The sequence below is a fragment of the Pistacia vera genome, unplaced genomic scaffold, assembly GCF_008641045.1.
Source record: "Pistacia vera cultivar Batoury unplaced genomic scaffold, PisVer_v2 Contig206, whole genome shotgun sequence".
In the NCBI taxonomy this organism is placed as follows: Eukaryota; Viridiplantae; Streptophyta; class Magnoliopsida; order Sapindales; family Anacardiaceae; genus Pistacia; species Pistacia vera.
Window position 1 is genome coordinate 174,000 of NW_022196009.1, and position 22,782 is coordinate 196,781.

Genomic DNA, 22,782 nt, shown 5'->3' on the forward strand with positions numbered 1-22,782 from the left:
TAAATCTTCAACTTTATGCTGCATGGGGAGTAAAGGTATCCCTGTTTGAATCAATGAACTATTTATCTAATGTAAAGAAAAATAAAGAATGAACAACCCCTCCAAAAGCATCCAAAATCTTGGAGGTTGTAAGTTTGAATCTACACCTTGACAGTCAAGAGAAGCCAACAAAAAGAATCCTTTGATGTCTCAAATGATGATTAATCAGACCGTGGCAACAAGAAACTAAACCCTGAGTTCTCGCGAATAAGAGGTGGTGGTTCAATATCAGAGATGTCAATTTGTTCCATTGATTTCGATAAGTCATCTACTGAAAATGGAATGCTGCAGCATAACAAATTAAGTAGTGAGAGGTCAGTGACATCCACAATAAAGTGATGTAGGTAAAGGCAGCTTGGAAGAGTGTCTAATAACTATGGAAAACCAATCAAACTGTGCATAGCCCCTTGTCACTGTCATCGATTTCTATTCAGCTACAGCATGTTTGATTATCATGATCATACATTTCAACTATATACTGCAACCCTCACCAAAATATTGAAACATTAAATTCAATTTTCAAATAACTATATGGTGACATTGCTTTGTTTGCCTTAAGTTTCCAACACTTTAGATTTTCAAGGTACTTTCTGATGAGATACCCAATAATGTAGGCCAATCTGAGATAGCAATAGTATATAAAATGGAACACAAAAAAGAACATAAGTGAAAGGAAGAAAAGATCGACACATAATCAACATTATTTGCTAACCTTGAATCATCATCCAACAGAAAGGAGTTGCTAACAGCATTGTTGGAATCTTCTGTCATCAACACCCTCATATTGGATATAACCTACAAAAACAAACATTAACATGGCAGCAGTCAGTTTCTCCTGAATGTCTACCATACTATGAAAATTTATAGTGCATTCCCATGTGACGAAGATGACTATGAAAATTTATAGTGCATTCCCATGTGACGAAGATGACTCTATGAAAATTTATAGTGCATTCCCATGTGACGAAGATGACTCTTAACCTAGTTTGAGTAATGGCATCCATAAAAAACTTACATCCGAAGACACACTATGCGTGCCATACTTGTCATCCCAGTACATTGTACTGATCCGATATAGCTGCTGTATGCTAAGGACCTGTCAGTAGACATTAATTTGGTTGATAACCAGAAAAGAAGGGGGCATAGAAACAACTGTAACAACTTGCTAATATTAGATAAGCATCACTCACTGGGCAGAGGTCATGGCTTATTTCGTCCAGTGTCTTCTTTGGTTTTTGATGTATGACCTGAATAAAGAAATTTAACGTTTGAGAAAATTTCATCTTCTCTTTCTTTTCATTGTCACAGCAAGTAATAAAGTAACAAATGGAACAGTAAGATTAGTATAGAAGCATACAAGAAACCCAATGGCCTGCCTTATATGCTTGAGCTCATCCCAGGCTGAACCTGCATACTGCTCATTTTTTGTTTGTTTAGTTAATATAATAATTAAATAATGAAGTAAAGCAGCAGTTCATTAAAATCACCTCATCTGTTGCTTTGTAACACCAATGCTCCAATTCAGCTAATCCAGCTTTAACATATTCACCATTACTAAACGAACAACACTCTCGCCTCAACAAAAGGCTGAAACCAAGACAGTGGTGGGAGATAAAAATGATAAGAGAAAACTTGTACCTTCAATACTTAATAATTCAAAAGCAGTAATAGATTCAAACCTGTTGAAAAGTTGAACATTGATGAAGGAAAATATTTGAGTGAAGACCTTACGAACTAAAAATGGGGGTACCTAAAACAAGATATCAAAAATTAGACAAAATATCTGCCAACCATAGATGCCTTGGAAAGTGAGAATCGGATTTTTTTTTTTTAATATTTTAAATTTAGGATAGTCATGATGAATCTCCAATACATGAGTGAAACAGGAAAGCTAAAAAGGAAGAATAGAATAAAAATAGATCTAACTAACATGATTAGTTTTCAAAGTGTTTAAGAAGTTTCCAAGGCTCTTCACAATCCCTTGCCAGTGTGCAATTAAAGTTTGCTGGGCCACAGTGTTAGCAACTGAACGTGATGATCCCTTGACTAAGCTTGCTCTGGATGTTCTTGGTGCCTATTTCATCATATTCAAGTTAAAATTTACAATTGTAGAGAGTTTAGATAGGAAGAAATTTTTCTTAAATTCCAGATTCAAAGAAGCATATATTCAATGATTAATTTTTAAAGAAAAATACATACCTGGATGCACAGCCCTAGTAATGGAGAAATTTCTTTCTTCAAATTATCTCGAATCATCCCGTAAATCTTTTCCACATAAGCTGTAAGCTGCTGTTTGAAAAGCAAAGCGGGGTACTTGGCTTCAACTTGCCGTAAGGTATCCACTCCACCACTTATGCTACCGTTCATCAAGGAAAGATTAACCCCTTGAGGAGACCCACGGAAACTCTGAAAAATAACAACCAATAGCATTAGCTGGAATAAAGAAACTTGCTAAGTGACTACTTGATTCTAATGGAGAAAGTTGTACTTGTGTCATCCTCCCAAATAGTGTGGCTGATGATGATCGACGACGCTGTGGAGCCATTCCAGCTGCACCACTAGCTTTCAATGTTCGCTGGAGTAGCAAAAGGAGTGTAGAGGCATTTGATAACCAGTAGGCTAAAATATTATTGTTGTCCTGGGTCTGAAATCCAATTGGTAATATTCAAGCTCAATCTAAATTATGATGTTAAGAAAAGTTAACAAAAGATGATACCAGCACAGAAAGTTGGACATTTCAAACCTCAATAGCATTGCCAATGGTCTGAATGATGCGGTCAAACACACTTGTCCTCTCAACTTCAAAAGATCTCCACTGCAAGAGGCATTTGTATATGGTACAGGCAGCAATAGGCCGGTTCCCCGAAAAACCAAGGTGTTGTGCAACACAACGAATGAGCAACTCCTGGTTCTCTTGTTGTTTCTCATTTAGTGATTTCTGTGGTTTCTCCTCTACTTCTGAAGGATCTCTGTTTATTGAAGCGCTATGCAGATCCTGTTCATATATATAGAGTGATCAGCGAGAAAGTAGGCAAGGAAGAAGACTTGGGTAAATCTCATAGTAAACTTGTTCGTTCCTAGTTTTCATTGTAGTATATACTTACAAGAGAATTGCTTACAATAGATGCCTTTGTTTCCACTGATATATGACCACTGTCAGCACTCCTCTGCAATTATTTAGACAATGCAGATATCTTAAAACCTTCTGGATGATAAACACTAATTGACAATTTAATACTTTATCTCCACAAGTACCTGTAGAATTGATCTGGAGCGTCCTGAAAGGAACTTATTGGGTGCCATGGACACAGCCTGTTGCCGTAGTACTTGATTCTCGGATTCCAAATTAGTCAGCTTCTCTTCTAGCCTAATTGTGGAAGTACAAGAGTGAACGACATTAGAAAAGTTTAAGCAGATAATTGTTTCTTCCGTATATAAAGTTAAGCATCACATTTTATAATAAGTAGCCACCGATTACATGATTTGAATTTGATGCAAAATAGCGGTGAAGATGAATCAAATAGAGTGAGAGAAAGTATACTACCTGCTCAATGATTCATGGAGTTGCTGAACTTTTTTCTCTGTTTCTTCTAAATTTTTCCGTCTTTCTTCACTTGTTGCTTGGAATTCATTGGATTTTTGCTCAGATTCATTAGCTCTTTGTTTTTCTGATTGCAATGAATCCTATGGAACCATGAAGCCAGGATCAAGATTAACTCAGATTGGATAATTATGATCAACTTCCGACATAATATAATGAGCTATAAGACCCACAGCAAATTGATGAAAACTCATACATTGACTCTTAATGGTTCTACTAACATCCTGCCACATCTAACAAATCTTGAAACACAGGTTTCCAAGTTCTTACTGTGACAAAGAAAAACAAATACTGCCCTGCAAACCTTTCCCTTTTCGGTAGCATGACAAAAACAATCCTAGTTACAATAATTTGTAAATTGAACATTAAGCTTTGCAAAAAATAGTAATGTGATGTTGCCTTTGTAAACTTGGCCTGTTAAAACTTACAACTCAAGATCAATCTCATTCTTGTATTGCATGGAAGTTTTAAATCTTCACACAAAAGTAGTTGTCACTTGGAATAGATAAGATTTGAGGTTTTCTAGAGAAAAATGTTTAACTAAAAATTTTATTATCTATAAGAAAATGTTTCACCTCAGTACTTGATGCTTAAGGTGAAAAGGAAATTAGTTTATTTGGCGAGGGAATGATTACTGAATATAAACATTCCTTTATCAAAAAATATTAAGTATCAATCAATGGTTGAACCTCTTACCTTTAGGCTCTCCACTTCTGCTGTTAGTGACTCAATTTTTTTCGTATCTTCAACTAAAACTTGGGTTTCTTTAATAACAGGAGGTGCGTCTGCAATAGCTTTCTTTGCAGCCTCTCGTTCCTTAATAAGCAATGCATTTGTTTCTTCAACTTTCTTCTGCATCTCTTGCAATGAGTTCTGCAACTTTGTTACTTCATGTGTCTTTGCTTCTTCTAAATCAGTCTGCATGCAAAATTTCAAGCCTCGGTACATGATCAAATAGAAAAGTAATTGAAAGATATGAAGATAAATACTATGTTATGAAATGTAAACTTCTAATAGAAAAAGCTTATGTTATATTTTGGCTTTTTTTATTTCTTTATAATTATTATATCATAATGTGATGTCTACTTCCAGAACATATTATTACCCGTAAACGTTTCTCCAACTGTAAGCGCCATGTGAGTTCCTCTACATGTTTCTCAAGCTTATCTTTTGCTTCTTTAAGTGCACCTGTGTCCCTTGCAGCCTGTCGCAAAAAAGAGATGGATGTTTTCACTAAAAGTCAAAGTGAGATACATAAATATGATATGTCAACTTACTGGTGAAAGAAAATATGCCTAACGTACCCTTGAGACAAATAACTGAAAAGATCTTCATGCTTGCTTTTTCTTGTTAACATGAATTTTTGTTCTCTCTTTTATCATTTCTTAGAAATTCTATTGCTAATTTCTATTTTTAGACCTTTTCTTCTGACTACCAGTTTTCTTTTTTGTTTGATATTAACAAAGATTTCTCCAATAATGTTCACAATTTTCTTGATCCACACAAATGCAATTGTTAAAGGCTTAAATTTGTTTGGCCAGAATCCATTAACTCCAAATGATTCTACTCCCTCAGTCCAAAATCCAAAGACACAAATAAAAGTTGGCAGTAACTCAAATTGATTATCATCTCAGAGGACAAGCCCTATATGCATAATCAATGTCTTTATGTCTAATACAGAAAATAAATGGTATGAAACTATATTGCAAAATAACTATACTGACCATTTTGAGCTTCCTAAGCTCTCTCCGCGCAATTCTACCTCTCCATCTTGTCTGTGCCTTTATTGTTCCTCTCTTGAGCTTCTTATAATATGAAGCAGCTTTATGGCAACGCCACCGGGCCTATATTTTTCGTTTATCCAAAGAAAGGGAACAGTTATAAGCAACTGGATATGCAAAGAAAAAAGAATCATTTTAGCAACATGATTGCCAAGGTTATAACCTGGATAATAACTGAAGCTTTAGTTTGCTTCTTGTATCTGAATTCTTTATGAGCAGCCATTGCCCTTAAACCTGTTTGCAATACAAGTGCAGAAAGATGGAGTTTCTTATAAGCTTTTCTGGCTCCATATCTTCGTAGATTCTTCTGAATTTTAAGAGCAGCTGCCTCCTTCTTCATGCCATCAAAAACTTTGCATGCCAGTCTTCCTACAAGTCATACAAATGCATTTTAAAATAAATTAGAAAAGAAAACTGATTGACCGTTCACAGATTCCCTGAACAGCTGTGTCAAAAGATATAATAATTTTATCTTTTTATTCAGAGGACTACTGCTCTATAGGGATAGCTCTACATGCAGTCACGCAACCTGATTTATGCTATAAAATTTTCAGATGACTCACCTCTGCACACAGATTGCAAAATCACAGTAGCCTCTCGCAATGCAATAAACCGTTTACGAGCAATATGAGTTTGTATGCGCCGCTGGATGGTTTTTGCAGCATTATTGATCACCTCAGCTCTCCGTGCATCTAATTCAGCCATCTGACCAGCTCTTAAGAATACCTTTGTTTTACCTATCTGCACAATTATTTCAAGGCAAATAAAATAAATTCTCATGATTCATGTACTGCATTTAACATTTCTAGTGCAACTCAGACGACAATATAAGTATTGTTTCAAAATATTATAGGCAGTTCAACAAATAGCACAGATATCTCTTATATTACCTGATATCCTTGAAGCCCCTTCTTTTCCATAATCTTTTGGCAAGCAACCTTTTCATCATAGCTGCTCGCAGATGCATTGACAAAGGATATTATGCAAATTAGTTCAATTATAATCAGCAATCAGCCTTCTGATACAAATAAGTTGAGGTTATCCCTGGGGTTGAAGAACTGGTAGACAGGGGCTTTGGATTTAATGAAATGAAGTTCAACAAGAAAGTCAAACCAGCTCCAAACTTCTATTGTCAAAAAGCTCATAACTTCCTTTTTTTTCTTTTTTCTTTTTTTTCTGCTTAACTGAAACAGAGAATAAAAGTTTACTTACTTTCCTTCCAAGGCCTCTGTGGCAAGAAGCCCAAACCGGTTGAGGAATTCAAAGAATGGACGGCGAGTAGGGTATCCCGCACAACTGATTCTGATTGCCTCTAGGACACCCTACAAGGAAAGCCATCAGTAACAGCTGAACGTGAGAAAACTAATAAGAATTCAACATCATTACTTTCTTTCCAGAAACCAACTTAAAAGTGAAAGAAAAAAAGACATTAATTTAAGAAATTGTACTTACACCACAACGTAGCTGTTGCATAATGTTTGCATTCTCAAATACAGCAGGTTTAAGAAGGTTGTTTGGCTTTACACATCTGATGTAGTGGGGTTCTGTAGAGTTTAATGTATCCATTAATTGTTGTAGTTGTACCTGTATAATTTACGCCATAAAAACACAAGTCTTCAAATACTTGTAGCATAAAAAGGATTTATAGTGTTTTTTAGAAGTGACATGAGGTAGTACATATAGTTTTCATCAACTATTACATCACCAAGAAAAAAAAGAAGGAAAACTACCTTAAAGCGAGAGCCAATTGAAGAAAACTTAGAAGATTTAGATGTCTCTTCTGGAAGTGGCGGGAAAAGTCCTGCTACAAAAGGACATTTGGACGTGCTCAACAAATCCTGATGTTCAGGAACCACATAATCCTTGTTTTTGTCCAAAAAATGATCGGATTGATATTGGACCTGGAAAGAAATGTTATTAAGAAAAATAACCTGACATATCTATTACTTCATTGGTAATGGAACTTTATATGTTTTGGTAAAAACTTTGTTAGTTGAGCATACCTCTCCAGCATAATGAGAAATGGTAAAATCCGTGCGAGACAATTTTGGCTTCACAAAGCGCTTATGAGTTTTAAATGTCTGGTAGAGTTTATTCGCAAATGTTTCATGTGTTGATTTTGGAAACATGCTGAAAAAGAAGGTAGGATTACAAAATGAGAAAAGTAATATGACCATCAAATAGGAGCTCGATTCTAGAGTCACTCATCCAACGAACTTAATAATGTTTCAAAATTTTGACCAAAGGAGAAAAAAAGGAACAAAAGTTTCAAACGTAAAACATATAGTGAATCACAGCCACAATTCTTTGAGAAGAGAAAATGAAAACGAAAATACCAAGCTTCATCGAGAAGAGCGATGATTCCACCAGGTTTCTGCAAAAAAAAAAAAAAAAAAAAAATGTGTCAGACTTGAACTGGAAACAGGATTTGAAGAAAAAATTTCATAGCCAACCCATTTAATCCCGAGAAAGGCTTAGTTGAGTTTTGTGGGCTCCAAGAGAAGCAAATGAATACATAATTTGGAATTAGAAACTCTTCCCAACATCCCCCTCCCCGCTTCCCCAACCATAATAAAAATATGAACTAGTGATGTGCAGTGAATTGGAGAAACTTTTCCGGAAAAGATAATAGATCTTCTTGTCCTGATAAATAAAGCTTACTATGTGAAAATCGCAGATAGAATTCCATTGTTAAATTAAGAGTAGATTTCTTAGTGAAAACATAAAATGATGACTCACTCATGCCAATTCCTTCCAGTGAAGTTGCTAGATCTATCATTATATTTTGAGAAACGGTTAGAAACCGATTCGCCTGAAGTATGGGAATGTAACTAAATCCATAACCCATACTAAAAAATCAAGAAAAATTAGCCATATAAGATGCTGTTGTCAAAAAGCCCAGCAGCATGGAAGGTTCACTAGTTGATCATCCCCCATAGCAATTTTTAGAAACACATAACTAGAATAACTTCAACAATTTGAATTGCCACTGAGCTTGGAAGTTTAATAACTGTCAGAAATCCTGTCAAATATTGAATCCTCCTATCTCTGAAAATCTACTTGACTAGATTGAAAATGTAAAGTCAGAAACCTCTCTGTTGAAACAATGGCATACTGACTACACTTATTATGCTCAAATCCTTGTAGTTAGTTATTTCGTAAATTTAGCATCTTTGGACCCTTGATATTTATATATAGATCAGAAAATTGACTCAGATATGAAAAGATATGTTTATAAAGAACTGACTGTCTAGACAATTGAAGTATTGACTTGGTAGTTCAAAATAACATTGAAGAATTGAATTGAATAGGAGAAAGAGGAATAACCTTTTCAATAAGATCCAAAACATCTTGGTTATCAACAAACTCAATGTAGCTCCAATCAATCTCTTCTTTAGTATACTCTTCTTGTTCCATCTTGAAGACGTGCTGAAAGACATTGCCAGACTCTCTTAAGCTACAAGTTACTAATTAAAATGCAGTTAAGATGGCAAATATTTTCTGAAACATTTACCTGATTGAAATGCTGCTGCAATTTCTCATTGGTGAAATTAATACAGAACTGCTCAAAACTGCACAAGTGGTGTATGGTGAACTAACTTACATGAATATTAAGCCAAATCCTTAATAGGTAGTATCCTACAGGGTCTTCAATGTGACATTTTGTTTATGCAGTCTATGTATATAGTGTCTACAAATTGTTACCTATTATTCTTAAAGCTTTCAAAACCGTAAATGTCAAGGACGCCAATGAGAGATTTTGAGTTAGGATCTTGTCCAATGGAGCTATTAATTTTATCCACCAGCCTGTGCATAACCACAAATATACACTTAGCATCATATCATTATCTCAGTTCTCATTCCACTTCATGTTTGTCATATTAAATGTGGGACAACAATAAGCACTGGTGTATTTTATAATACAGTAACATTTACCAGTCAAACAATCGAGAGTAAATTGTCTTAGCCAAACCATCCCTGCTAATTAATGCACTTTGAGGGTCAAGGCTTCTCTTTATAACCTCTTCAGGGGTAATCATAACGCGTTTACATAATGCATCTTCCAAGGCCAGAGGATCACACCTGAAACAAATTGAAATTGAATAATACTTTAATATGAAAGGAGAAAAAGAATATGAACTATGGTGTTGATATCAAGAATGCATACATGAGAAGCTCTGCTGCTGTTTTAAGATGGAATTTGGCCGTGTCATCTTTTGGAACCGATGAGTCAACTTCTTTTCCCTTAGCAAATACAATGTTTCCAATATGAAGTATTGCGGCAACAACTCTGAAAATTGCTTCCTGAAAGAGAAAGAGATGGTTAGAGAATGGTCCTCCCAAGTTTTACGTTTCACAGTAGTTAAATTCATGCTTCTGTAAAAGGTATACCTGATCCTTCGCACTTATTCCAACAATATCCATAGCCCTCCTTGTGGCAAGATAGTCATGGGCATCACTTATACCAACCAGTTCATAGCAAGTTGACTGGTTAAGATAGTGAAATGATTTAGGGTTTCCCAATTTGTACCTCTCAACTTCCTGTTAACACTAGTGACTTCAGCAAGCGGTTATAAGAAATTGATATTATTCAAGGCACCAAAAACTAGAAATAATCAGTCAGACATTTCATTCCAATGGGGAAATACCTCCTGTGGTGCAGCACAAAGAAGGTAAAAGCAGTGGTAGTTGCGCTCAGGGTTAGAAATTTGGCAAACACGAGATCTCTCCAGAAGGTAAGTTCTGATGGCAGCTCCTGAGATTCTTCCTTGCTTATCAAACTGGATCTCAACAAATTTACCAAAACGGCTGCACCAGTATTGATTTCAGAACAAAAATCAATGTCAAACTACCAAAAAGTTACAAGAATCACCTGTTCTAGTTATAAGTTGTACTTATAGCATCAAGAGTAGACATGAACATAAAACAATTTATTCATCAATAAGGAAGATGTGAAAATATGAAGCTTGCTTGGATTTGGTAACACTCGAGTAAATGAAACATCATCTTTGCAAAACTAAGCAACACTCTACTCTCGGCTTAGAAGCTTTCTAACCTCGAATTATTATTTCTAACAGTTTTAGCATTTCCAAACGCTTCAAGAACTGGATTTGACTGCATTCAGAGAGTACAACATTTTCATCAGAGTTCAAATATGAAACCAAAGGAATATATATGATACAAGATAATACGGAATGATAAAATTTTATTGAAGCATAGAAAAATAGTATATTATTGATAATACTTCAAGAACTTGTTGTTCAACTGTTCTTCCTTCGGTGGCCGTCCTACCGCCTAAAAAGGCAAGGTACCGCATAAGCATTTTTGTGGTCTCGGTTTTGCCTGCTCCACTTTCACCGCTGACCAGAATCGAATTACTTTTCCCCTCATTGACCATTGCCCTGACAGTAGTTAAAGAGCAACTGTTTAATAGACAGAAAGCAATACACAGCTTCTAGTATGGAATGATGCAAACCTGTAGGCAACATCAGCTACTGCAAAAACATGAGGACTTAATTCTCCAAACGGAGCTCCCTTGTATTGTTGCATCATGTGAGCATCATAGATATGAGGCAATCTTTGGAATGGATTGATGGCAATAAGAATATTTCCAGTATAGGTCTGCAATGATGACAAGCATTAGAGGTGTATGTAGTAGCACATTCCATGCAGTAAAGACATGAACTTCATGTATCATAAAGCTTACATAGATTTCATTGAGTTCATATCTAATTTTTAAGTTCTGCAGAACTCCAGGCTCATGCAAATAAGATAGCTTTGTCATGTCATCAACGCCCCCAGCAGGAGCTTCCAAATCTTTTGGATAAATTTTTGATAAGTTTGCGACAACCTGAAAGTTACCAAAAAAGAATACTTTGTCTCAGCGCCTCACAAATATCTAATGTCAAAAATTAATGGTAATATGATCTCTCATTGTAAGGTTTACTTTCAAGTTGTGTACTTTTTTGTGGTTCCTACTACAACATATCATTTAAAGTGATTAAAGGATAAATTTGAAGTATAAGATACTTATAGGTTCACTTGAGCAATTGGATACAACAATACTACGTTTTAACTGAAATTCATCGTACTAAAAACAATAATTCTTTTGTTTTCATATCTCAAAATATGTCATTGTTGATGCAATGATAAAAAGAAAGGGAACAAACATCAAAGATGCAAATATAATATTTGAATTTAAATACATTCACAAATTCGTTCTTAAAGCTCTATAAGGAAGCAGAAAGAAGAATTGGAATGTAAAATTAAAGTAACTTGAATCTTGGGAAGTTCACAGACCTTCTTTCCATTAGTAGCCTGGATCTCAACATCCTGTCCTGTAATTTTTGAAACCTGCCCATCAATCCAGGCCAATTCTGGGTCTTCGGCCCAGACATGAGAACCAACAATAATATTTACTGGACTTCCCTGCAGATGTCAAATTATCAATAAGTGAAAAGGAAAGTTTTGCAATGACAACTATAAAGATGTTCTTAAAAAAAAAAAAAGAATAAAAATCCTCTTTTATGCGTTGTGGCAATAAACAAACAAATACTCTTTTTTATTTTACCAACCCAACATGCATAAGAAAATTTTTATTGAACTAAAACTGAGATCTCTTAGAAATATGAAGTCCATTTTGTGAAGTTTTCGGTAAAATATATACTCATCGAAGTTTATTTTAATTATTGATTTACCTCTTAGTCTCAAATAAGTCAATAGTTTGGACACAATTTCTCTTAGATTATGTCCTTAACAGATGCCATGATCTTTATTCTTTGTTGATGAAATTCATTAAAGAACATAAAAATCCGTGCAGTTTAAGAGAAATTTCCACCAGCACCACAACAAAATATTGTTTTCTTGAACTCTATGTCAGCTCTCATTAACTATTAAAGCATGCCACAGGACCTTCACATCTATCATCCCTTGACGGACATCTAAATTAAATTGTTAGCAAAATGAAATTGTGAACTGCTGTAGGGTTCATCTTGCTCATTGAAAAGCTAAGAGAATTCTACAACACATGGCACCATCACATCACTAATGCACAATTTGCCTCCTAAGGTCCATAACTTTAGCTTGAACTGCTGCCTTTTTTCAAATACTAATATCTATACGAAGCTAATTTTTTCACTAGTTGGTTTACTTCACCAAAAGTCATATCTCGAGGGCAAGGGCAGTTTGCCGTCTTAGCCAGCTTTTTCTGAAATCAATTGCATATTTAGGGACAGAATATCTATTTTTCTTTGTGATAAAGTATGAATCAGTTCCCCAGTACTTCTCTTTATAACTTTTCAATGATTCAGCAATTCCTGGTTTTCACTTTTAGTTGTAGCTCCATTGCCCAATTTTCATCCATGGTACAACATTCTATCATTTGTCTGTTTCTCTAAATCTGAAAAATTGTTCTCCTTTCTGCTCCTTTCAACAACCATGTCTTCTAATTTCAAATTGTTTGGCATAATATTATAAAATTCAAATCTTAACCACTAGCAAATTCCCTATTTTTTGAAACTTCCATAAGATAAAGAATTTCAATACTTTTGTTTTATAAGAGACAAATTAATTGCTTTTTAATATCAAATTCAAAATTGATAACACAGTCAGACTAGTCTTGTTCAACAGTACTAACAGAACACAACAGTTAGCATAAATTGGAATGAAAACAGATAGATAAGCCAAAGTTCACATACCATTTCAGGCTATCAATTTAAAGCTTCAGCATGAAAAGTTCTTTCTCATGGATTACAGCTATAAGATCCAAAGATATCACCTTTCCAAACCTCAAAACCCTCCACTCTCCAACTCAAAACCTCACCTCCTTCATCACTGAAAGCCACAGCAGAAACTGACCCATTTCCCTATAACCATCACCCTTTCACAAACCAATAGCAACCAAACGCACAACTCGCCAAAGTAGGACTAAAAAAACCAACCCAGTTGCCGATTTGTCCAGATAGATACAGGGGTTTGGACAGAAAGTGAATGAAGTGGGATCAAAAGTGTGGAAATGGAAATGGAAAGAAAGAAAAAAAGATTGGTGAGGATGGAGAAATTGTGGTTTTGTGTATGGAAGTGAATGTGAGATTGGTGGGTAATGGTCATGAGAGAGTGACATTCTTCAAGAGGAGCTGTGAGTTCGGTTGTTTTCTCCTTCGGTTTCGCGCCAATTAGTGGCTACTATACAACTAACCAAGTCTTCTTCTCTTAACAGAATGTTGTGCTTTTTGTGTTGGATGTCTTGACCGAGTGTAGCGTTTTCTATTGTAGTTTTGCTACTACTTCTTGTCACGACCATTGGATTCTCTTGCTTCTACGTGTCTCAATCTAACTTGTATTTTTGGGCTTTCTTTCTCTTTTACTTTGTAAGTTCAGATGATCTAAGAATCGGTATGATTATTTAGGGGTGGAGAATCGGAACGGAAACCGGCCCTATTAGGGTCCAGTTTCGATTCTAGAAAATTGAAACCAAGAATTTCGGGGTTTGGTTTCTATTCCAACATTGTAGAAACTGGGAACTGGAATCGGAACTGAGGTCAAGGTATCCAGATAGGAACTGGGATTGAATTTAATTTTTGAAAACTATTGGGGCGTATTTGTAGTGTATATACATTTTTTTAAAAGTAGGGTATAATTAAAATTAATCTGGGTACTCAGAACCAGCACCTATTTTTCAGATTTGAGTTCTAGGTTTCTAGAAACTAGAACCAACCGTTTCGATTCCAATTCCAAATCTTAGAAACCAGTTAGTTCCGATTCCGATTCCGATTCAGGTTCCTTCAAAAAATGTAAGGTATTTGAAACCACTCAACCCTAATACCACTTCAATAACACTGTCAAGTCAATAAGAGGATGAATACTTTTAAACTTGAATAATGTAGATATACTTTACAAAATCTTTGTCGTCAAAGCAATGAAATAATTAAAAATAAATCTATGTTTTAATAGTTTTTTAAAATATTCGTGTAACGTAATGTAATTGTCTAAATGTATTTAAGACACTATATAAATTTGCTATGACAATCATCTGATACAAAATAATTGATTTTGAACTTGAAGTGTTAGGTATAAATGCAAAATTTGGGTTGTATTAGATTGGACAAAATAACAATATGAGTGAATTGACAAGGATATTATATACATAAACTCGGGACTTTTAATTATGTATTCGGACCTATATGATAGTTGATTTAACAAGTTATTTCACTTATTAAATTTCTTAAAATTAAAAAAAAAAAAATTCACCAATCAAATGTCACACAGATTACGATATAAAGTTGGAATATAACGTTGTTATTGATAAGAATCCATTTATAAATATATTAGAAAATTATATTTTATGGAGCAAATTAAATAGCTTTTACTTAACTACTTTACTGTCACAACATATTTCAGTATGGGCCTGAGCCCAAGCTCGATTAAGAACAAATATGAAGCAAAATATGAATGAATATATTGACACCCCACTACTAATGGACTAAAGAAACCTCATTAGTGGGCTGTCAATGCAACCCCGGTTGATCCAACCAATAATATTTAAATAAAATAAGAGTGCTCCTCACTAAAACTCTTTTTGAGCCCCAATTAAATAGGAAATTTTAAATAAAAATATATACCCCCTTACATTGCATATACATTTTTTTTTTTTTTTTTTTAAATGACTGGGTTGTCCAGAGCAACTTACGCACACCTCAACAACCGGGTAAAAGCTCCAGTGGCTATCTCTATTAGCATCAGAGGAGATATTCGAACTCAAGTTCTCTTGAGTAATACAACTAATAGTCCTTATCAAATCACTCAATCACTCAGAGATAGAATTTCTTCGGGACCTTGGAATTACCAGTTGGATAAGAGCTCCAATGGATAGTGGCTACCGCTATTAGCACCCAAAGAAAGATTCAAACTTAAGATCTCTTGAGTAATACACCTAAAAGTCTCTATCAAACCACTCGATCATCCAGAGATAGTTCAAATATCTTCGACTTCTTCTCCTATAATCAATCTAACTATCATTTCCATAGAGCATGAAGTTGTAATGAGAATGGATGAGATTATAAACAATGAAGTGGTGGTTGATGTATGGGGCATGGACTTGTCGAGATTTAGTTGTGTAGTTTGTCCATGAAACAAATAACTTCTCTTTGCCTTCGATTTTAGTTAAACATTGACTGAACTTTTCTGCACACCAATGGCAGAGCAGAACCACAATCACAAAAATCAAAAGAACTGTAATTACGTTGAAAGCATATTGTTGGCCTGATTCAACTGTCCATGATTCATGTAATGAAGGTTAGAATCAAGCGAATGATAGTTTATAATCCCCTGTAATTCAAATTTGAAAGTTTATAAATGGGGAAGAAGATGATTAGGTCTATACGTTTTATTTAACAAAATTTATTTAATTAGGGGTTTAGAAACAAAAATGGATCTCTATTTATTTATTTCAATCAATAAAAATTTATTTTACAGGAAAATAAAAATTTATTCTTCACCTTTTGATGATACACTAGTTAATTGCAAAATCTTTTCTACACCCCACCTTTTGATTATTAAAAATTGTTTTTTTTTTTTTTTTTTTTTTTTTTGTCTTTTTTGTTTTCACCACACAACATTTCATGCGCAAAAACAAGCACATTGCTTCCTACTATAAAGTAAATTCATTTTGGTCCCTGAGATATGATCTAATAATAAGATCCAGTAGAATCTGAAAATAATATAGGTCCTATCATACAAGTACCGCTTTTGAAACCCTTTTGTATTTGCCTAAAATACCCTAACTGTTAATTTTTAGTTTCTTATAGTTAATGGAACTGTTCTAAATTTTTACCATAATTCTTAGTTAGCAACCGATTTTTTTAATTATATCATTCATTTTTAATTTCATTTACATAAGTAAGATTAGGAGTATTTAAGACTTTTACCCATATATATATATAATATATTATATATATATATATATATATATATATATATATATATATATATATATATATATATATATATATATATATATATAATATATATTATGATGGTAAAGAGCAAATGGGTCCAAAATGAGTTTTTAAGTTCGAGTCTCCTCAAATCGTAATAGGGTGGCCACTGAGGGTATTTACCCGGTCGTTCACTTCAAGGCTTCTGGGGATTAATTGAAATGCACGCAAACTAGTCCAACACCCTCAGTCCCAAAAAAAAAAAAAAAAAAAAAAAAACTTTCTTATATTCAATGCACCTCTACTAGATGTTATAATCTTCGTGGAGAGATGTGTAGAATGTGATAGTGGAGAGGCATGAGCACGATGTTACATATACCAACAACTTAAACGGTACATTGTATTTGGTACATCCTTTATACCAATAATTTTGTTTTAAACATGATACTCATGTAAAATATGTACATTAATGTATTTATGTCCAAATAGATTTGAAAGGAGTTACTTGATGGGATCGTTTAAAATAGACAATAATAAGAAGAGTAAAAAAAATTTTCCCCACCCAAATAATGTCTTAATAATACTTTCTCACTCACAAACTTTTAAAATACCACTTTACTACCCAAATTTACATTTTATTTCCGTTTCCAACATCGTTGCTACCTCACACTACCATCATTCTCTTTCTCAATCATCACTCACTAATACTCCTCAAATCCTACTCCCATTGACCTCATCAATCGTTGACTATTGAACGATTAGTGTTTGCACAGTCGTCCTTCCAAAGTCGAATTCTGATCAATCCCAACCACAAAAATCCAACTTTCTACCAAAAAAAAACTCATCGGTCTCCCCTCTTTAAAAGTCCTAATAACTTGGACTTAATTTGTTCTCTGTTCGTCTTTAGAATATAAATTTGGATAATAAAATTATATTATAAAAGTCCATGATGAAACAGTGTCATTAGACCATTATTTGAATGGGAAAAAGTCGTTAACTCTAATAAGAAAGGGTGTTTGATTTCTATGGTCGTTTTAATTATTAGTTAATTAATTTAATTTAGGTGTTGTTTCCTATTAAAGCTAAGAGCTGGTATCACATCTCTGACTTGATGGCTTTGAAATTTCAAAACATAAATAAATAACCAAAGTTTTCCACAGTCGCTTGGACTAATTAATTAAGTAATTGTATATCAAAGCTGAATTGAAGCAGAAAACTAAGGGTTAGATAATTATTTAGTGATTAAACAAATATTAATCCGGGTAAACAGTCGCATTCAGAATATATTATCAATCTTTCTAGATGGCTTTTAATTAGTTTAATGCTTGAGTCCCATCACGCCCCATGGTATTTACTTAAGTGATCAAAGTATTTATTTTAATCCCTTTCTAATATGTATTTGGCACTAATTATAATTTAATTACCGTCTAAATTGAAGTGCTCTATGAAAGAAAATAATAATAATAATAAGAGAAGTAACATGAGACGTTATGTATTATGTTATCAGTTTCACATTTTATGTCCTAATAAAAAAAGAGTAAACAACTTTTTCCCACCCAAGGTTTGCCTTAATAACACTTTTCCACCTAAAAAGTTTCAAAATACTATTTTTACACCCAAAGTTTATATTTTGTTAATACCCAAAAAACACTTTATTTTCTCAACCGATGTTTGATGAGCTACCAAGAGCCAGGGTAAGAGGGGTTTTATAAGGTGGAAGCTGGTGGATTGAATGGTGGTGATCGATTGAATATCCACCGCTAGAATTAGTTGAAAATCAACTAAGAACAGAAAACCCTAGCTATGTGATGGCTGCAAATCGATGAGAAATTAGGCGCTGCGGTAAGAGAGCTTTTGTAGAGTGGAGACTAGTGGATTGAATGGTCATGATCGATTGAATATCCGTTGCTGTAATCAACCAAAAATCGGCTAAGAATAGAAAACTCTAGCTTTGTGATGGTCGAAAATTGACAAGAAATTAGATGTCAAAGTAAGAGGGGTTTGTAGAGTGGAGGTCGATGGATTGAATGGTAGCGATCGATTGAATATCCATCATCGGAATCAATAAAAAATCAGCTAAGAATAGAAAACCTTAGCTTTATGATGACCAACAATCGACGAGAAATTAGATGCCAGAGTAAGAAGGGTTTTGTAGAGTGGAGGGCGGTAGATTGAATGGTAGTGATCTATTGAATATCCGTCATCATAATTAATCGAAAATCAACTAAGAACAGAAAACCTTAGCTTTGTAATGGCCAACAATCAATGAGAAATTAGGTGCTGAAGTAAGAGGGGTTTTGTAAAGAGGAGGGCGGAGGTTCAAATGGTGGTGATGGAGAAAATTTTTTCCGTTGGAATGAGTAGTAATGAAATATAAACTTTGGGTGAGAAAGTGGTATTTTGAAACTTTTGGGGTGGAAAATGTAATGAAGGCAAACCTTGGGTAAAAAGCCGCTTACTCATAAAAAAAATAGGTGAATCTTTTGTGAACATGAGCTAATCAGTATTGGTCTTGGTCAATACTATAACAAATTGACTAGCTTGTTCTATCTGAATGTTTATATTTTCAAGTCTAATCCTAAGAATATATATATATATATATAAAGAGATTGAAGATCTTTTATATTAATTCTATCACATGATTTATTGACCAAGGTATAGTTTAGTTTAGATTATATAATTAATGATAAAGTTAAGATCAAAGAAGCTTCAACTAACATCAGTCAGTCAAATCGTCCAAACATTCTAAAAATTTCAATGTGAGATTAAAAATGTGTACTCGCCTTCCCGATAACTTCACAAATTTCTAAAATCAAAGTCAGTATCAGAGAACTCACCTTTGATCCGTTTGTTTACAACGTGTAAGAGGTCAATTATATACATTTATAATCGAAGGGTTTGTGCATACCTAATGCAGTTGAATTTTGCAACACTTTTTCACTTATAGATTATAGATTTTTAAAATATCATTTTATTATCTAAATTTATATTTCATTTTCGATTTTGATATTGTTGTGACCTCACGACACTACCATTCTTTTTCTTAATTATTACTCATCAAAACCTTTCAAACCTTATTCTCGTCGACCCCGTCAATCGTCGATAATTGAACAATTAAGGTTTGTATAGCCGCCTCTCTCAAGTCAAATTCTGATCAATCTCAACCACTAAAATTTAACCTTTCATCACTAAAACACTTACCGGTCTCTCTTCTTTAAAAGTCTTAACAGTTTAAATCAAGTTTGCTCTTTGTTTATCTCTAAAATATAAATTTTGATAATAAAATGATATCTTAAAAATAGGGTTTATGAAAGTGTGAATAAGTCATTATGTGGGGGTGGGGGTGGTGACGTAGTTAACTCTCGTTAAGTCATTATTTGGATCAATAATGACTGCAGCTGGTTTTGCTAATTATATATTCTTGATAAATTTTATAATATTATTCAAACACTGTAAACGTAGCAGCCACTTTAGAATTTCCAGCGCCACCGAACACAGAAATTGTCTTTCTCTCTCGCTCTGTCTTTCACATGCAGCTTCATGCAACCATTTTAATTTTCTTTTCCAATTTTGTCTTCTTCCTGAGCAATCACCAACAGTCCTTTCTTCTTGGAAACTCTTCATCACGACCTTCCATTTCTACTCCCTTTTCCTTCTCCTCTATATATATATGTGCAAAATCAGTTAGACACATAACAGATTAAACCTGTCTTCTTTCTTTCTCTCTCTTTAGTCCATGTTCATACAAACTATGGGCAAGTTCAAAGACCATTCGAAGAGAAAAACTGCTGAAACTAAAGCTAAGAAAAATCCCATTAAGGTTACGTATATTTCTAGTCCGATGAAGGTGAAGGCTAGCAGTGCTTCTGAGTTTCGAGCGATTGTTCAAGAACTTACTGGGAAGAACTCTGATGTTGTTAAAGATCTTTCTGATGATAGCTATGCAACAGTTGATCAACCTCATGAAGAAGCTAATAATTATCAAGTTATTAATCTGCAGGAAGGTGATAGACATATGCAGAATGATGTTAATGTTTTCGCTGCTGATGATTACTTGTTCGATGATGCATTTTCAAGCCATGTATCTTCAGTAGTTCTTGATCAGATTGATGAAGGTTTCAAGTGGAGAGATGTTTCAGCTGAGAGTTCCTTTGGATTTCAATCTCCCTATTGTTTGTCTTTGTATGATTAGGGAGTTGATGTTTAATGTTAATTAGAGTTAGCTAATAGGTTTTTAATTAAGTCCTTGGTCCTTTATATTAATTTCTTCCTTTGTTCAGTATAAAATCAAATCAAACTTTTGTTTAACTGTTATCGTTTTAAGCAGATATGCATGCAGTTTTGCTTCGTATCGATCTCCTGAGATTATACCAGAGGTCTTGGGAGTAAATCTCAATCGTCAAGCGAAGGGAAACGAGATTTGCATAAATATAAAAGAGTAAACAATACAAATAAAAACCTGAACCATTTCTTAAGCCAAAGATACTGGTTTTAGTATAAGAGTTTTTGTATTAAGAAAATTTATACTTTGCGTAAAGAACAGAAACTTTGTCCTCATCGACTGGGCTATTTATACTGATTCCTATTTCCTATGGGCTATGGCAGAATAAGATGCACTATTTATTTCAATCCTCACACACAGGGGACCAAACCAAAAAGACAGCTTTCTAACTGGGGAAAGGCAGCAGTTGGGGTACATCATAAAGTGAGAAATTGATTCCTGAAAATTGTGGCAGTAGTACTTCACTACTTTGTGGACCTAGTTGAGTATTTATTTATGAGCAGCCGCTTATGGTGTCAGATCTAATGAGGCCTTTGAAGATTTGCCCATATATATATATATATATATATATATGAGGTTTTGTATTATACCTTCAATTCAGATATGAACAGCCTTCTGCAATGAATTGAAAATAAGCATACCATCAAATAATCAAACGTCATTGTTTCCTTCTATGATAATCATGATATATACTGCAGTTTCTTGTAACTCTGATATGATAGCTCTTTGCTATAAATCCTTGAATCGTCGTATAATTTATGGTCAACGAAAAGTTTGATTTTTGCTGCCTGCTATAAATACATCCGCTTTATGGGGGTTTACATCTATTTAAATGGCTAACAAAATTGGATTTTGCGGCAAGATACTATAAACTCAAAACCCTATTTATATCACCAGTGGTAGACAGAGCACTGGACAGAGCGCTTGTCACCTGCTCAAACAATTAGCTTACTACATGATGCTATTTACTCGCCATTGTAGACTTAAAACTCAACTCATTTCTATCTTATATGAGATCTCAGCACTCTCCTTGACTCAATCAAGTTCTACTCTCATTTTGTCCGCCAACACTATTCCTAGCCTATCTGGACCTTTTTAGCCACTTGGTATGGGTCTTACCCCTGGTTCATCCTACCCTACTTTCCTAAACCAATTTAGGCCTTTGGTGTTTGATATGGTGAGCTACTTTGATACCAGAAACACTACCCGGTTGTATATAATTTGGAATTACAACACCAAGCATAGATAGATTTGACAAAAACAATACAGCAAATTATGGACAGATAAATAAAGTGATCAGATCAAAGCACATCAAAATTCACCTAAAAATTTACATGATGCATTACCACAAGTAGCATTGTCTCAGTACTTTAAAACAGCAAAACCAAAGTTTTGAGGCCAGGCCCCTCGCAGTTGTATTGCTTCAGATACCAAAGTTTTTNCTATGATAATCATGATATATACTGCAGTTTCTTGTAACTCTGATATGATAGCTCTTTGCTATAAATCCTTGAATTGTCGTATAATTTATGGTCAGCGAAAAGTTTGATTTTTGCTGCCTGCTATAAAGACATCCGCTTTATGGGGGTTTACATCTATTTAAATGGCTAACAAAATTGGATTTTGCTACAAGATACTATAAACTCAAAACCCTATTTATATCACTAGTGGTAGACAGAGCACTGGACAGAGCGCTTGTCAACTGCTCAAACAATTAGCTTACTACATGATACTATTTACTCTCCATTGTAGACTCAAAACTCAACTCATTTCTATCTTATATGAGATCTCAGCACTCTCCTTGACTCAATCAAGTTCTACTCTCATTTTGTCCGCCAACACTATTCCTAGCCTATCTGGACCTTTTTCGCCACTTGGTATGGGTCTTACCCCTGGTTCATCCTACCCTACTTTCCTAAACCAATTTAGGCCTTTGGTGTTTGATATGGTGAGCTACTTTGATACCAGAAACACTACCCGGTTGTATATAATTTGGAATTACAACACCAAGCATAGATAGATTTGACAAAAACAATACAGCAAATTATGGACAGATAAATAAAGTGATCAGATCAAAGCACATCAAAATTCACCTAAAAATTTACATGATGCATTACCACAAGTAGCATTGTCTCAGTACTTTAA

General features: G+C 34.3%; 2 protein-coding genes across 4 annotated transcripts; one reads left to right on the forward strand and one right to left on the reverse strand.

Annotated features, from left to right (window-relative positions):
- Window positions 1–11: 11 nt before the first annotated feature.
- On the reverse strand, window positions 12–11,221 carry LOC116129054 (myosin-9). 3 transcript variants are annotated; one of them, XM_031414799.1, is made up of 36 exons: window positions 11,129–11,221; window positions 10,898–11,043; window positions 10,667–10,823; window positions 10,478–10,536; window positions 10,071–10,230; window positions 9,814–9,963; window positions 9,590–9,726; window positions 9,358–9,504; window positions 9,127–9,228; window positions 8,936–8,993; window positions 8,749–8,850; window positions 7,758–7,795; window positions 7,425–7,551; window positions 7,152–7,322; window positions 6,874–7,005; window positions 6,634–6,743; window positions 6,312–6,372; window positions 5,985–6,162; window positions 5,585–5,790; window positions 5,365–5,484; window positions 4,746–4,844; window positions 4,337–4,558; window positions 3,584–3,723; window positions 3,295–3,406; window positions 3,159–3,206; window positions 2,783–3,034; window positions 2,528–2,683; window positions 2,239–2,445; window positions 1,970–2,113; window positions 1,719–1,789; window positions 1,527–1,626; window positions 1,397–1,453; window positions 1,230–1,286; window positions 1,055–1,135; window positions 752–834; window positions 12–324 (listed from the first exon to the last, which is right to left on the reverse strand). In XM_031414799.1, exons 1-36 carry the CDS (start codon window positions 11,204–11,206, stop codon window positions 201–203), a joined length of 4,392 nt encoding a protein of 1,463 aa, XP_031270659.1. In that variant the 5' UTR covers window positions 11,207–11,221; the 3' UTR covers window positions 12–200. The 3 variants fall into 3 exon arrangements, with proteins under 3 accessions (XP_031270659.1, XP_031270661.1, XP_031270660.1); XM_031414801.1 differs by having other exon boundaries at window positions 3,144–3,206; XM_031414800.1 differs by having other exon boundaries at window positions 3,289–3,406.
- Window positions 11,222–20,098: 8,877 nt separating this feature from the next.
- On the forward strand, window positions 20,099–20,619 carry LOC116128966 (sigma factor binding protein 2, chloroplastic-like). Its single transcript, XM_031414712.1, has one exon. The coding sequence runs from the start codon at window positions 20,107–20,109 to the stop codon at window positions 20,545–20,547; it is 441 nt and encodes a 146-aa protein (XP_031270572.1). The 5' UTR covers window positions 20,099–20,106; the 3' UTR covers window positions 20,548–20,619.
- The last annotated feature ends 2,163 nt before the right edge of the window (window positions 20,620–22,782 follow it).

Bases quoted from the DNA above. Each gene is read 5' to 3' on its own strand.
- LOC116129054 (XM_031414801.1), bottom strand. From the start codon at position 11,206: ATGACAAAGCTATCTTATTTGCATGAGCCTGGAGTTCTGCAGAACTTA. The intron at 7,552-7,757 runs GTATTTTCGTTT...CTTCTTTTTCAG, and splicing joins GCTCTTCTCGATGAAGCTTG to CATGTTTCCAAAATCAACAC. The intron at 7,323-7,424 runs GTATGCTCAACT...ATTTCTTTCCAG, and splicing joins TTTCTCATTATGCTGGAGAG to GTCCAATATCAATCCGATCA.
- LOC116128966 (XM_031414712.1), top strand. From the start codon at position 20,107: ATGGGCAAGTTCAAAGACCATTCGAAGAGAAAAACTGCTGAAACTAAA.